At 48.2% G+C, this 14,752-nt stretch overlaps 7 protein-coding genes across 7 annotated transcripts; 4 read left to right on the top strand and 3 right to left on the bottom strand.

The window, feature by feature from the left end:
* The first annotated feature begins 95 nt into the window (after positions 1-95).
* LY89DRAFT_721002 (uncharacterized protein) lies at positions 96-1,421 on the top strand. Its single transcript, XM_018218608.1, has 2 exons — positions 96-555; positions 619-1,421. The coding sequence occupies exons 1-2, from the start codon at positions 464-466 to the stop codon at positions 1,208-1,210; spliced, it is 684 nt and encodes a 227-aa protein (XP_018068139.1). The 5' UTR covers positions 96-463; the 3' UTR covers positions 1,211-1,421.
* Positions 1,422-2,011: 590 nt separating this feature from the next.
* Positions 2,012-2,743, bottom strand: LY89DRAFT_590571 (glycoside hydrolase/deacetylase; the record flags this gene model as incomplete). Its single annotated transcript, XM_018209601.1, has 1 exon — positions 2,012-2,743. The coding sequence occupies one exon, from the start codon at positions 2,741-2,743 to the stop codon at positions 2,012-2,014; it is 732 nt and encodes a 243-aa protein (XP_018068138.1).
* A 756-nt stretch (positions 2,744-3,499) lies between these two features.
* LY89DRAFT_650788 (FAD binding domain-containing protein) lies at positions 3,500-5,450 on the top strand (the record flags this gene model as incomplete). Its single annotated transcript, XM_018212124.1, has 2 exons — positions 3,500-5,256; positions 5,307-5,450. The coding sequence occupies 2 exons, from the start codon at positions 3,500-3,502 to the stop codon at positions 5,335-5,337; spliced, it is 1,788 nt and encodes a 595-aa protein (XP_018068137.1). The 3' UTR covers positions 5,338-5,450.
* Positions 5,451-5,784: 334 nt separating this feature from the next.
* LY89DRAFT_784647 (uncharacterized protein) lies at positions 5,785-9,472 on the top strand. The gene is made up of 3 exons (XM_018222807.1): positions 5,785-8,144; positions 8,219-8,530; positions 8,938-9,472. The coding sequence occupies exons 1-3, from the start codon at positions 5,880-5,882 to the stop codon at positions 9,184-9,186; spliced, it is 2,826 nt and encodes a 941-aa protein (XP_018068136.1). The 5' UTR covers positions 5,785-5,879; the 3' UTR covers positions 9,187-9,472.
* A 1,348-nt stretch (positions 9,473-10,820) lies between these two features.
* LY89DRAFT_687143 (uncharacterized protein) lies at positions 10,821-12,030 on the bottom strand. The gene has a single exon (XM_018215435.1). It carries the CDS (start codon positions 11,731-11,733, stop codon positions 11,041-11,043), a length of 693 nt encoding a protein of 230 aa, XP_018068135.1. The 5' UTR covers positions 11,734-12,030; the 3' UTR covers positions 10,821-11,040.
* Positions 12,031-12,794: 764 nt separating this feature from the next.
* On the bottom strand, positions 12,795-13,219 carry LY89DRAFT_736778 (putative 40S ribosomal protein S27; the record flags this gene model as incomplete). Its single annotated transcript, XM_018220169.1, has 3 exons — positions 12,795-12,977; positions 13,046-13,108; positions 13,169-13,219. The coding sequence occupies 3 exons, from the start codon at positions 13,217-13,219 to the stop codon at positions 12,795-12,797; spliced, it is 297 nt and encodes a 98-aa protein (XP_018068134.1).
* A 601-nt stretch (positions 13,220-13,820) lies between these two features.
* LY89DRAFT_540309 (putative Phosducin-like protein 2) lies at positions 13,821-14,639 on the top strand (the record flags this gene model as incomplete). Its single annotated transcript, XM_018208158.1, has 2 exons — positions 13,821-13,885; positions 13,934-14,639. Coding segments are annotated over 2 exons (771 nt in total), but the record flags the coding sequence as incomplete, so codon positions are not given.
* Between the last annotated feature and the right edge of the window lie 113 nt (positions 14,640-14,752).

Genomic DNA, 14,752 nt, shown 5'->3' with positions numbered 1-14,752 from the left:
ACATCTGCACAACGCCTCACACGAGCCATCCTCGCGCCCAAGCTCCTCCTATTTTGCATAAAATCCCACCATCAGGTGATCTCGCGTTCATTTACCCCTGACTTAAATTCCCCAAAGTAAAATAAGCTCATCAAACGTTTCTCCCCACTCTCCCCTCTGCACCAATGGCACACGCATGAATGCGAACCCTCTTTCCATTTCCGTACGTTCCGAACCGTCGCATCCCTCTTTCGCTCAAGAGCGTTACCGGAGCACCGGACTTAGGGGTCCTCCCGTTTCCTGTCATGGGTGCTTCGAGAAAGTTTATGCTTCATTCAACGTCGTTTGTTTTCTTAAAGATTCCAACGTTGCTGCTACTTACATTCTCTTGATTTCTTGGTGCTGTGTTTACTTTCTCGAGTTGTTGTCAGGTCACTAATTTTCCTGATTTTCTTTTTCCGTTTCGAAGCAACGTGCAATAATTATGCCTCAATCAAGGGCGATGCCGTTCAATACTGTGTTAGCGCTCAGCGCGCTGTTTTCGATAGGTGCTTCGATACCTACTCCCGATTCTTCGTATGTCTTCAAACCAACTCCACTATTTTCTCCTGTATAGCAAAATCTAACAACCCCCTTCAGCTCCTCACCCTCTCTCACCACACGCATGGAAATGCCCGACTCACCCCCACCACCACCACCTCCCAACTCCCCTCCCTCATACTGGAACTTCGCCACAAACGGCCTTCCCGTATCCTACCGCGTCGCCATAATAATCGACGCCTTCGTCCTGGTCGTTACTATCGTCTCGTTATGTCTCCTGGGCTGGTACATGCGGAAACAATACCGCCGCCGAAGACTGCTAGCCTTAATCCACGAACAAGAACAAGAAGGCAAATTGCGGGGGTTAGAAGAGGGGATGGAGAGGAGGGAGAGGAGAAAGAATAAGGGACATGTGAGGTGGGGGAGTGGGGTGCAGGGAGGGAGTATGGATTTGGAGACTTTGAAAAGTGTCGAGGAGCCGGAGTATTTGAAGGCTAGTAATCAGGATTTAACACCCGAAACGTCGCCCAGAAAGGAGGGATTTAGGGTTAATCCGCTGGGAGGGGTGGGCAAGGCGAAGAGCTCGCCGATGGCGGCGGAATTCAGGGGCGATCCGTTAGGGACGGGGAAGGGGTTGAGGTTGTGGGAGGAGGAGAGGGAGAGGTATAGGAGGGTGGGGCAGAGGGCTTGAGGTTGAGGATATTTGGTTGCTTTCTTGTGTATATTGATGACTGGGAGTTGGGGTGTTATATCTAGGGTTGTTGCGTGTCCCGTCTGGCATTTGCTGATTGTTCATTGGGAGGAGCAGATGCATTGCTATTGTTGACGTAGCGGTTGGAGCAAGTGGACAGATCTTCTATTAATTCTTTGCCACTCAGCATTTATACTCAGATCGATGCCCTGTCCCGTGTCCTTATATTTCGCGATCCACAATCGTGTCACCATTTCCGACATCAATGTCACTGAAATATCTCAACTTGTCCTCACACCACATCTTTCCCCCGTCATTTCATTCGGTCCAACACTGCTACCTCTCCACCAGAATCCACCCATAACGCCCAATATACCTTCATTCTCCAACCAAAGATAGTGTAATGGATAGGGACAAACACCCTGAACGGTTTAGGCCTTTGGGGGCTGTATGTTGGATCTCAAGAAAGGACATTTGTCTCTTGTTTGAAAATGCTTGGAATGACGGGCATCTGCAGGTAGTACTATAAATGTCCGGCTTTGCCATCGAATCTTTTGGGGCCAGTTTTCTGGTTTGCGGGTACAAACATTGTCTCATGTTTAACAAAGCGGATAAATGTACCAGATGTCCCACAATGGGTTACATCTTCTGGGGCTGATATTCTGGATCACTGGGTCCGGGCATTGAGGAACATTACTCTCTTCTCTGTGACAGCAACAAACAGAAACATCAAGGCAAGTAGAGCAGAAATAGAGCCAGCAACAGGAACGTTTGGATAGCATTCTAGGGTATTAGAGCTCCTCACTTGGCCTTCTTCTCCATCTTCGCATCCTCAGCAATCTTCAACAACCCACCCAAAGACTCCGCTCTCCAACCCCTGGCTTGCATTCCCTTCAACGCAATCTCCAACTGCTCAGGCGAATAACTCCTCCTGTCATGCAAAATAATAACACCACCACTCTTCAACATACTCAACACATGCTTCGCATTAATCCTCGCATTCGGCACCACAGGATCAAACGGAAATATATCACCCAACACAGTCTTGTATCCCATTCCTTTCACCATGTCCGTCATCTTCTTGTTGAAATACCCTGAGCCTGGTCGGAAATACTTTAAGCCGTTGGAGTTGGGAATAAGCATTTTCTCGACGTCCAGGAGTTGTTGCTGGAGTTCGGAAGTCGGTAGGTTGATGCTTGGTTCGTCTTTCCAGGCGTGGTTGCCCATCTCGTGACCTTCGTTGTGGATTCGTTCGAGGATTTCGGGATAGGGGCCTACTTGACTTCCGATGATGAAGAAGGTGGCTTTGGCATTGTATGTCTTGAGGATATCGAGGATCTTTCCCGTTTCAGAGGATGGAGCATCGTCGATTGTGAGGGCTACCACGTGATTCGAGGGTGGTAAGGGGACATGGAATAGGACATCTGGGTTTTTCCATGACATGAAAGTGACAAGCCAAGTGGGAGGTTTATAGATGATATAGACAAGCAAAAGAAGGACGAGGATCAGGACCAGAAGGCTGAGGAGGACCATCTTGATCATGTGAGCGAGAGACGATCGAGGCTTTTGCTGGTCTTGGTCTAGCTGTCGTTCCTCGTCATCAAGTTTGATATGTTTCGTAGAACTGCTCGAGGCTAGAAATTGGCCAGGAATTGAGGCAAAAGAAGACCAGACGGATATAATTCCCAGACGACGTGCTCGGCGAAGAGCAGTGCTCAGTCGCATTGTAGAGCACGATGAGGGAAACCACTCAACACCATTGTATTGTATGGTGAGTTGTCCTAGTTTGCCTGAGGATGCACGTGTATGTCTCTCAGGATGGTGTTGGTGATTGATGAAGACAAAGCAAGGTTGATGTACCTGGCTAAATGAGGCATAGCGGATATCATCTGGAGATTGAATTTGAGATAGAGCTAGATCGAATTTGGCTAGCATCGCGCAAAGGATTGCTTACTTAACATTGAACTACTCAGCGACCTCCTGAATTTGACCAGCGCAAGTTCACTTCTTGCCTTGCCGGAAAAGTTCTACTCCAATTACATATTTCTTTCACTGCTCCTTTCTTCTAATAATCGTACAAAATGATGTGGCAGTGCTCGTCAGCCTACGCAAGTGCGTCATTGCTGTGAGAACGAGCGAGATGTCTCGCTCAAGCTCAACGAGAGCCAGCATGAGTATGGCTCTGGCAAGTCGCAGAGCTCAAGCTCGATCGCAAGACGATACAAATAGGCATAATAGCCTCTCTAAGATCTCCTCATTCATCATTGCACGTTCCCAACTCGGAACAAAATGCTTCTCTTTAAAGTAACCCTTCTATTTTCCCTCTTCGCCTTGGCCCCAGCAGCACCTACCTTCAATGATCCCGGGTACAATTGTCGACCTGGGCAAAGCTGCTGGCCATCTTGGCAGCAATGGCAACAATTGAACCATACACTCGATGGCCATTTGTACCAAACAATTCCAATGGGTGCACCTTGCTATCCGAATTCACCAGACTACGACCCAACAGCTTGTGCAAGTGTGGAAAGCAACTACACTGATGGAATCTCTCGAGGAGCCTATTATGGACAGACGTATTGGCCAAATTGGGAAGCTTGCGGGTCATCCGGCTGTTCCCTATTGACATCCGATCCAGCAGATACGCTGTATCCCACATGCTCTCTCGGACGACTTGCAACATACTACGTTGATGTCCGAAATGCATCGCATATTTCAACAGCTCTGAAATTTGCACAGTCGCACAATATTCGTGTCAGTGTCAAGAACACAGGCCATGACTTCTTTGGGCGCTCATCAGTTCCCAACTCCCTAGCCATTTGGACACACAATTTGAAGAATTTGGACTTCTATCAGAACTTCACTGCATCAAATTGCCCTTCAGCAAATGGACAAAATGTTGGCGAGATGGGAGCTGGAGTCATCGCTGGTGATGCATATCGTTTCTTCGGTTCGCATGGGATGGACGTCACTGGTGGATATGAAGAATCCGTCGGTATCGCGGGCGGGTTCGGTCAGGGAGGTGGAGTTGGCGATTTTACCACCACGTACGGCTTGATGGTGGACAATGCAGTCGAATTCGAGGTCGTTACTGCGGATGGCCAGGTGCGCATTATCAACGAATGCAATGATCCAGACCTTTTTTGGGCAATGCGAGGTGGAGGTGGAGGCACCTTTGCCGTTCTCACCAAGTTCCGAGTTCAGGTCTATCCATCGGTGCCCATTCACACTTACAACTTTGTGGCATCCTTCACCGGTACCAACGTTTCCCAACAAGAAGCTCTTCGCACAGTCCTAACGGCCCATGCCAATCACCAGATCGAGTGGTCTGCCGAGCTTATAACAGGACAAGGCGATTACTTCCCCAACGGAGTATCAATGGATATCGTCTTACCCTACAACGACGACGGCTCCAAACTGAAGAACGCAACTGCAGCCTTCGCTCAGTTCGTCAGCGACCTACCGAACGTCAATATCGCGCAAAACAACTACACCACCTACGCAACCTACGTCGACTACCTGTCATATAGCATCGCGGACGCCAAGGCCACCGAACCGGCAGGTATTTTCTCCCTCCTCGCATCCCGCCTCATGCCTCGACAGCTCTTTACTGCGCCCGAGAGCGTAGATTCCCTCGTCGACGGCGTGATCACTGGTATCGAAACAGCTCGTACATACCTGAACCGTACCGCTGCACAAATCGTTTTCGAAACACCCATCAGTACACCAGACCTTGACCACAAAACATCTGCACTCCCCGCCTGGCGAGAGGCTTTATGGCACGTCATCCACGTCGGAGAATGGGAGGAGCCGCTCTCACCAACGGATCTCGAGGCTACGACAGAGGGATTCTTGGAGATGCTGGAGCCGTTGAAGGAGTTGACGCCGAGTGGAGGTGCGTATTTTAATGAGGCGCATTATGGGGAGCCGGAGTGGGAGGAAACTTTCTTTGGGAGCAATTATGAGAGGTTGGTGGAGGTTAAGGGGAGGTATGATCCGACGCATTTGTTTGATTGTTGGAAGTGTGTTGGGTGGAGAGGGGAGAATGAGTGAGTGTCTTCCTTTTCTTGATTTGTGTATCACGGCTAATGTTTTGTAGTCCATTTTATTCTTGCTATCAGAAATGGTAGTAGCTGCGTTCCAACCCTTTTAATGTTGGAAATAGACTTGGAGCTAGGATGCTAGATTCTTTATTTTAGAGAACGTGAGGCTACAGCGAAGAGACACGAAGCGGTTTATAGATGCGCGACCCAGAATATAATATTACACATATTCACAACAAATCCATTTCAACAATGCCCGATGACCTCCTTTTATTTGCCTCGTCAGAATATACCCGTCACGAACGCATCCGTGTCTCTGATATAAGTATCATGGAAATAAACAAGCAAACTCTAATATTAATTTCTAAAACGATGACTGGCAGGTTTAGCGAAGCGTGGAGATGCAGTTGCGCTGGCTGACACTCCTGTGAGGCTGCGGCGTTGGCACTCTCGTAAGGCTGTGAAACTGGGCTGTGTGGGTCAGAACCTCTTCACTTCCTTCTGATCACCTCATAGCTTCGACATGTCAATCAACTCTTTCTCAATGGATTACTATCGGGTATCCGTCCCTTCCCATCGGCCCCAGTTGCTTTGATCAACAGGAAACAGCCATTGGGCTTCTCAGGAACATGGCTGAAGCACTTGCCGCCCTCGGGCTCGCATCAAACATTGTGCAATTCGTTTCTTTTGCCAGCGACCTGATATCTAAGAGCCGCGCAATTTCGAAGTCAACAGATAGCGGGCTAGTAGAGAACCTGGAATTGGAAGCAATCAGTTCCACTCTTCATGAGCTGAATCACGGTCTATTGAGAGCCCTCGCAACTGGAGCCTCGTCGTCAACTGCAGAGAAAATACTCCAGGAACTTTGTAAGGGATGTGGAGATGTGATGGAAGAACTCCTAGAAGTCATACAGAGCCTGAAGTCGCAAGGACCGCACACAAGATGGAATTCCTTCCGGCAGGCGCTCAAAAGTGTCTGGAAAGAAGATCAAATTAAAGCACTGTCAACACGACTAGATCGATATCGGAATCAGATCGATACGACACTCTTGATGTCCCTCCGTGAGAACATTGTTGCTCTCCAAACACATCTAGTTGCCCAAAATTCCACCCTAGAAGCGACTCAGAAAACTTCCGTCGATCAACTTCACAGCTCTATGAAATCAATAGAACAGTGGCAATCAGAAGTATTGGGAAAGCTCTTGCTGAATGACTGGCAGTCAAAGAATCAGCTAGATGCAGGGCAACTTTCCAGTCAGCTGTCTGCAACTGCCGGGCAGCAAAGGGAAGAGATCATGAAGCTCAAAATACTTGAGAGCTTACGTTACAACGACATCAAAGAACGCCTCGAGCGTATACCATCAGCCTATAGCAAGACGTTCCACTGGATATTTGATGAGGATGGGCCTGCTGCAGATTTAAACTCAGCTGACGAGATAGTGAAGCCGGAGAATGTCGCTGAAGCTCGGGATCAAACGAAACACACCTGGGATAATTATCTTCATTGGCTGCAAAGTGACGATGACCTCTACTGGATTACTGGAAAGCCAGGTTCCGGAAAATCAACATTGATGAAGTACTTACATGCCGATCCTCGCACCCGCGAGCACTTGCGATCCTGGAGCGGAGACCTCGACTTGATAGTGGCTGGATTCTTCTTCTGGAACTCGGGATCGGCAATGCAGATGTCTGAAAGAGGATTGATTCAAACTCTTCTATACCAAGCCATCAGCAAACGCTTAGAACTGGTTCCAATGCTGTTTCCGGACAGGTGGAGATACAACCAGTTGTTTGGAAATGACTTTCGTCCTTGGGTTCTTTCTGAGCTGAATCAAGCACTGGAGACTCTGGTATCGGACTGCTCCAAAAGATTGTTACTCTTCGTCGATGGGGTGGACGAGTTTGAAGGCGATGCAATGAAGCTTGCTGGCTTCCTACTCAGTCTCTCTGCCCAGAAGAATGTCAAAATGTGCGTGGCCAGCCGTCCCTGGCTCGCATTCGAGGACGCCTTCAAAGGTAGTCCCTCTCTTCGACTAGAACACTTGACTGCACCAGATATTAAAATATTCGTGCTGGACAATCTGTCTAAAAGCGAAGTCTTTCTGCAGCTCCAAAAGTTGAAGCGAAAAGAAGCTGATGACTTGGTCCTACAAATCACACAAAAAGCACAAGGTGTGTTTCTTTGGGTCCATCTTGTCGTTCAGTCATTACTCGAAGGAATGAGAGACGGAGACAGTCTTGCTGACCTGCAAGAAAGGCTCGTATATCTCCCCTCGGGCCTCGAAGAACTTTTCAAGAAGATACTGGGCTGCATAGACGCCAGGTATCTGCAACAAGCTTCGCGGTACTTTCAGCTCGTACGGACAGCATCAGAGCCATTGTCCCTACTTACATTTTCATACGCCGAGGATGGAATCGACGTCGCTATGTGTGCTAAGATGCAAGCCTCGGAGCTCGAAGAAACCCTCCAACTCGATCGCAATGAGATGCTCGCTGAGATACTAGCTGAGAAGATGTTCCGAGCTGAGAATATGAGAAGACGTATAAATAGCCGATCTAAAGGCCTTCTAGAAGCTCCCGATTTTAAAACTCAAGGCTACGAGGCAACGGTTCAATACCTTCACAGGACTGTCAAAGACTTCTTGGCTCAAGATAAGACTGGAAAGTTGCTGCAGTCCTGGCTATCAGATCCGTTCGATGCTGATCTGCACATGTGTGCTGGGTACATGATCGGCGTGAAGCGCATTGATATCTCGCCATGGATTGATCAAGGCCTAGATCGTATCTCGAGCAATAGATTACAAGAGAACACCCGGGATTGGAATCGCCCAAATCAGGATTTCCCAACGCGCAGAACGGGGATTCTCCTCCCTTCAACTTTCCGCTATGGTAGAGTGAGGAGGATATCAGTCAAGACGTCCGAATGGTGAAGCTTCTACTTGAGCACAAAGTTGATCCCAACTTCCAGACGGCACGTGGTGAAACTACTTGGTGCTACATACTGAGCAAAGCGAGTGCGAATGACCATCAGAGCATCAAGACACAGTGGCCGGTGATTATAGGAATCTTGCTTGATGGTGGTGCTGATCCGAAAGTCAAGGTGAACATATTTGCAGCGGGCAAGAGATCACTTGCCGATATCGTGAAGGAAAACGCATATTGGTGGAGTCAGGATCCTGCTGATATTGAAAGACTTCGAAGAGTGTTAGTAGGTGCACAGAAGAAGGATAAAGTAGCTCGCTGGCAACCTGGCAAGTGGAAGAGTATTTCGGGATGGTTTGTGAGTGGCACGTCATTGAGACAGGGACGTCGTTTGCCCCAGGAAGCTTAAACATGCCCCCGCGTATATACACTGCGAGCCATGCTCCCGGTTCCCGATGAGGCGAAGAAGGTAGTGGCAGAGTCCAAGTTTTCCTAAACGTCGAGGCAGGAGAACCTTTCAACACTTACCACATCGAAAACATAGAGAAGAAGCAGGAAACAATACTGCTTTCGATTGTGGAACGGAGACGAGACACTATAGTGACATCGTTTTGGCGTGGGTCTCACTCGTTGATTGGCGGTGAAAATAGTGGAATAAACTGCATACAGAGACATTATACCAAGCATCATCTTTCATCCCAAACAAATCATCTCCCCAATTCATGTCCCACCATAATAACCCGTACCGCTACTAACGACTGAAAGTGCACCGGCCCTCAGTACGATCGCACAGCTATTGGAGTCCAGGCTCTGATAACGATGACAGCTGCCCATTCGTCATACTTTGTGATAATGGCGGAGGGGCTGAGAGCCAGCAACGTGATTGGAACAGTGTCCGAGGTTGGAAGACTTCGAGCGTGGATGGAAGACTTTCGGCGAGAGCTGAAGACTTCCAGCGAGGTTGAAGACTGTGACGAGTTGAACCACTCGTCACATGCTACGCACGTGGAATAGGTCCACCAGTGCCCGTATCATGTATAAATAGCCTTCGTCTCCCTCCGGGAGACTCTCTTCTCCTTTCCTTAGCTTAGTATCTTCGAATAGAGCAGTCTACGACGCCTTCATTGTGCTTTCTCGTACGTGCCGTCACAAAGACTTCCATCGAGGAGAACCAATCAAAATAAGATCCCTGCTAATCAGAACCAGAACCCGTCCAGATAGTAAAGAGCGGTGTCGTAAAACTATATCCGTACTCTCTGGCACATAAAAGAGTGTCAAAATAATATATTCCCATGAACAACTGTTGAAATAGAGTCAGTAGAGTTCTTCGTGGTAAAGAGGTTGAAGTTTGCGCTTGGACCACCTAATGGCATGTGCGCTCGTCAAATGTAGCCTTGCATCGAGAATGGGGCTCAGCTCATTCTCAAAACACCAACTTACAAAAATCTCCCCACAACCCAATTCAACAACCAACATCAAGTTTGGACTCGAATTAATTCCCATAGCCTGCACGACGTTAATTATCCCAACCCCCAATTTTCGGTGTCAAAAAATTTCGAAGCGACAGGAAATAGGGTGCACCCACTCGTGTCTCTCGGATGCTCGCTTATTTTTGGGGGAGGAACATCAAAAGTCTCAACACCAGTCTGGGTGATCGTGGAAGGCATTTTGAGCGCGAAAATTTGCGATGCGTGGTGATTTGAAGGTTAAGTGAGGTGGGAAGGCTGTGAGGAACTCGAATTTTGGAAAGATTAGAGGAGAAGAGAGGGAAAGTCTTGGGGAGGGTGGATTTATAGGGAGAGGAGGAGGATGGCGGGTTTGAGTCTTCTGGCTTGACGAAGGATTACTGAGGGTATAGAGAGAAGATACTGTCGTTAGAGGCCTTGAATACCGCCAGTTGAGATGATGGGATGGAATAGGCGGAAACCGAGAAGATTTACTGGTGTTTACGGCTGGAGGACGGGAAGAAAGGCTCACCGGTGAAGGATTAGGTATAAAATTCCTTTAAACAGAGCAAAGAGGACATGAAATAGCGTTGCAGGCACTGAAAGTGTGCTGTAGTCACAGTGTACCTCTGTATCTCACAGAGAACAAGGCGGTTTTGTGATGAGGGAGTCGTAGTCTCTGAATCAACCTCCTTTGTGACTCTGAATGGAGAGCACAAAGAGGGTCAATTGGAAGGGAGTTAGTGCACTGCTGAAGCTGATCATGAATAGCAGTCTAATATGAGGATAAGAGGTACTCTGTGTCCGTAGTGCCAGAAAGTGATGCTCAGAGATCTGTCCCATTGCCTCGAAATGCCATGAGATCTGTTGATCAGACTCTTACTCCACCACTCAACTCGTAACACCATAAGACATCCAAAGAAACCCTTGTTTTTAACACTCATGGCGTGGCTAGAGAACAGGAAACAAAATGCTACTAACATTGATCACGGTCTAACAAGTTGAACTGAAAGTGAGGATATGGTATGTTAGCTGGATGTTATAACAAACCATATAAAGCTCGCCAGCCACTTGGCATATTTTGCCTTGAAGGATTGAAGAGTATGCAAGCTAGATGCATAACAGAAGATATCCTTGCTGTTTGTGATAGTAGCAGAAGAGTCCCGTGTTGCGTCCTCCTTTAGACACTTCAAGAACCAGGACCCATGCCAACGAACGGCACTTTACATCAATTATTGCATTGATATCTCGCTATGTTACAGCGCCTAGCGTTCTTGCTTCGAAGTACAGGTACAGACTCCCCATGCTCCATAAAACGCCATAACAAACCAAGCCACCATCATAACCATTCATCCATATCCGTTCCGTAATGCACAAAGCAGACCATGTAATCTCCAAGGCCATATTATTACAGACCAAACCACTAACCACTCATCTCAACCTCTCCCACCAGGCCATAGTCCAAGAAGTCAGCGTCCTCAAAATCCATATCTTGACCAAACCCAGCATTCTCCTGTCCTACAATCTTAACTCCATCAGGAACCTTCCCATTCCACTTCTTCCGCCTCGGAACAGCCAGCACTCTCTCACCCAACACACTTCCTCCAATCCCATTCTCAACCTCCCCCTCCTCATCCTCAAAGAACCGTCTCTTCTGGCCCCCATTCCGCGAAGCATCGACACTAACATCACTAATCGTACTCCCCTGACTACTCAAAAACGGCATCTCCTCATCCTCAACGGCCACCGACCCCGAGTTATAGATCCCCCACTGCTGCTGCGCCATGCCTCCAACCTTCAAGATCCCACAGAACGGCGTAAGTTCCCTGGCCCCAGCCCGTGGTCTCGTCTTTGGCTTCTCAACCGCTGTGGGAGCGCTGGCGTCAGAGAAAAGCTGGAAGGCGGAGTAGCTGCTGCCGGTCTTGTAGCCTTCTGGTACGGATTTGCGGACGCGCATACCGACGCTCAGGAGGTTGGACTGCACGTTTGGCGGGAGGGGTGGGGAGCGGCCGTCGTAGGGTGATGGTGAGGAGATGTTTGGGGATGAGGATGCGGAGAAGTAGGAGGTGATCGAGGGTTGGGAGCCCGTGTAGGGGCGCTTTGCTTGGTGTGTCATTTTTTCCTTCTTTCCTTCTTTCTCTCTTTCCTTCACTTGGTGGTGAATTGCTTTTGTAGGTGTGAGTTCGCAGTTGGTGATACGAGGTTGTGTCGTAATTTCAGGGGGCGCGTGGAGCGGGTTTGCGACGAGCTTGGGATTGTGATGCTCAATTGACGCTCAGCAGCGATTGATGAAGCGACTGATGAGGTGGAATCCTCACGCTCGAGAGATTGTGCCGCAGGTGATGTTGCCAGTCAAGGAGGAGTTGGTGGGGTGGGATTCGGAGTGAAAGCAGGGCAGGTTGGGATCTTGTTCCTAAGCGCGTCGTCAAAAAAAGAGAACGCGGGGGTTTCGTGTTCAATAGCCTTACGTTTTTTTGTGGGTGGATTTATTGGTTGCTGCACACGAATTTTGAAGCGCAATGGCATTGAATTCACGAGAGGATCAGATTTTACTTTAGTACATTTTGAATCTTGTGTTATCTGAAATCTGTCTCGTGTTCACTTTCAAACCTGTTGGATATTGAGACATGTGAGTAGTAAAGTAAGGAGCAAGAAGACATGTCTCAGCAATTCTTCGACAGTAAAGTGTCGTAGATATACAAATAGGTTCCCAGATTAAGTCACAATGGCACATCATAAAGACCAGACAGCAGTTTGTGGAGATCTTATTTTCGTATGCACAAAGCCCAATAATCACCCGCTGGGTATGTAGCATTCCTCAATAAGCAAACCACATCCTCGCATCAGATGAACCATCTATCAGGATAGCTCTCTAAATACTCAAGTGATCAGCCATTTCTGCTCCTCCCCATGCAAGTCTTATTCGCATATCGAGACAAACATCCACCGCTACCACCTCGGAAAAAGAAAAAGAAAGAAGTTCGGAATTTGATGCAAGATATCCGGAAGTTCCCAAACGCCCTTATTTTGCTGCTCAAGGATTTTTGGTCGATGTCCATCTTCTATCCGTCAAATATGCGCAGGAGAAGTGAGAGCCAAGCCGTCTAAGACTCTCATGATGGATGACGTGAATGCATAACCAGAACGAGCCAAGGAAAGGAGACGAGGAAGACATGTCTACTTTCTTCGGAACGAGCAGCCCTCAGTCAAACGAGCCTTTCCACCTGTCGGTTGGCACAGGACGGTTGAGCAGCCGGCGCAGATGACGACGGTTTGTGCGTGCGAGAAGACGGTGGTGATGGTGAAGCAGCCGGGGCACTTGACATCCATGAAGAAGGATCGTGGAGCTGGGACAAGGTTCTGGTGGCAAAATCAGTTCCATCATTATTCTTGTGTATAAAGCTTTGTATTTGAAGGTGAAATCGTACCTTAAGCTTGTGCTTGCGAGCCTCAGCGGCAGGAGTTGGGTTAAGGAGATCAACGGCGAGAACCTAAACAGGCAGAACCACGTTAGTAGTTGTACTTCAATATCCATCCTGCAGTCCATCTACAATCTCAATCATCTGCGTATCATCCCAAGGACTCCATCGACCGAGTTCCATATCGATATCTACAACTTCGAGCCCGAGAAATGTAGGTCGTGTGCCAATTTGCCTTCACCGCACAAGTCGTAATGGGGAATTTCGAGAGGGGATTTCCTTACCATTTTGACGGTTTATGATCGAATCGGTGATAGATGTCTGTAGACTGACGGGTCTTTCGTCGATTGCGATGGTGTTGAAGACGTAGAGAGCGGAGGTCAGTCGATTGTCGATGATTTTGGTAGAAGGGAAAAGAGGGGATTTGACTTCATCAATTTTCGAGACCAGTGTGCGAAAATTCGCTTAGGTGATGCACTAGCGAGTGGCGGCCTGAGGCTGTAAATGGCAATACAATGATTTCATTGGTTCGAGCTCGAACCCTCAATGCATCAAGAAAGTTCCATGGGAAAATTCATGAACGTATGTTACATGTAATAAATGTTATTTCACGATTCTCGGTGGTAATGATCGAGCGTACATACCTGAAATTCACTTTGATGTACGCATAACACCTGACACGGAAGCCTCACTTGCTTGCTCAGCCCATCTCCAGGCCACCACATTTTGGAGGGGTATTTAGGAGGGGCAACAAGCGTGCGACAACAACAATATCTCATCAACCATGGCAGCACCTAAAGAGGAAAGAATTGCAGTACCAATAGACGACCCAAATGCAGATACTGAATGGTACATTTCCCTCTTTCTGCCTCACTACTCTAGCTAATGAATCTCCAGGAATGACATCCTGCGCAAACACGGCGTCATCCCCGAGAAACCTCCCTCTCCAACCCCATTAATCGAAGAAGCAATCCTCGAAGGCCGCCGCCTGGCCCACGAAAACCGCCTCGAAGGCAAAGACCTAGACGAGCTTGACGAACTCGAAGATTTAGAAGACGAAAACTTCCTAGAAGCGTACCGGCAGCAGCGAGTGCAAGAACTTGCGTCACTCACAAAGAAAGCGGTTCATGGCACCGTGTATCCGATTTCGAAACCGGACTACTCGAAAGAGGTAACGGATGCGAGTCAAAATGGGCCGGTTCTGGTTAATTTGACGAGTGGGCTGGGGACAAATATTGAGAGTAGGGTTTTGACGGAGTTGTGGAGGACGGCGGCGAGGGAATATGGGGAGGTGAAGTTTTGCGAAATTAGAGGGGATATGGCGATTGAGGGGTATCCGGATAGGAATTGTCCGACGATCTTGGTGTATCATAAGGGAGATATTGTCAAGCAAGTTGTGACGCTGATGACAATGAGCGGTGTCAGAATTGGCATGCCGGAGATTGATAAATTACTGGTGGAAGTGGGTGCAGTGAAGGACAATGATATGAGGGACATCAAGAGGATACGGGATGCTGAGGAGAGAGACGAGGAAAGAAAGGAGCATGGTGGCATTAGAGGAGCACAGAAGGCGAAAGTTGAGGATGAGGACGACGATGATTGGGATTAGATTCGAGCATATTGCATAGCATGGGCGTCACGGCGCAGGAACGAGAGCTATAGGCCTCATAAAAATGGTATCTTCATTGCATATCTTGCTACTGATGATCAATATCC

The sequence above is a fragment of the Mollisia scopiformis genome (assembly GCF_001500285.1).
Source record: "Mollisia scopiformis unplaced genomic scaffold LY89scaffold_18, whole genome shotgun sequence".
NCBI lineage: Eukaryota > Fungi > Ascomycota > Leotiomycetes > Helotiales > Mollisiaceae > Mollisia > Mollisia scopiformis.
This window is presented reverse-complemented; position numbering and strand designations above follow the sequence as displayed.

Bases quoted from the DNA above. Each gene is read 5' to 3' on its own strand.
- LY89DRAFT_721002 (XM_018218608.1), top strand. From the start codon at position 464: ATGCCTCAATCAAGGGCGATGCCGTTCAATACTGTGTTAGCGCTCAGC. The intron at 556-618 runs GTATGTCTTCAA...AACCCCCTTCAG, and splicing joins ATACCTACTCCCGATTCTTC to CTCCTCACCCTCTCTCACCA.
- LY89DRAFT_784647 (XM_018222807.1), top strand. From the start codon at position 5,880: ATGGCTGAAGCACTTGCCGCCCTCGGGCTCGCATCAAACATTGTGCAA. The intron at 8,145-8,218 runs GTGAGGAGGATA...CCCAACTTCCAG, and splicing joins CAACTTTCCGCTATGGTAGA to ACGGCACGTGGTGAAACTAC. The intron at 8,531-8,937 runs GTGAGTGGCACG...AACGACTGAAAG, and splicing joins AGAGTATTTCGGGATGGTTT to TGCACCGGCCCTCAGTACGA.
- LY89DRAFT_687143 (XM_018215435.1), bottom strand. From the start codon at position 11,733: ATGACACACCAAGCAAAGCGCCCCTACACGGGCTCCCAACCCTCGATC.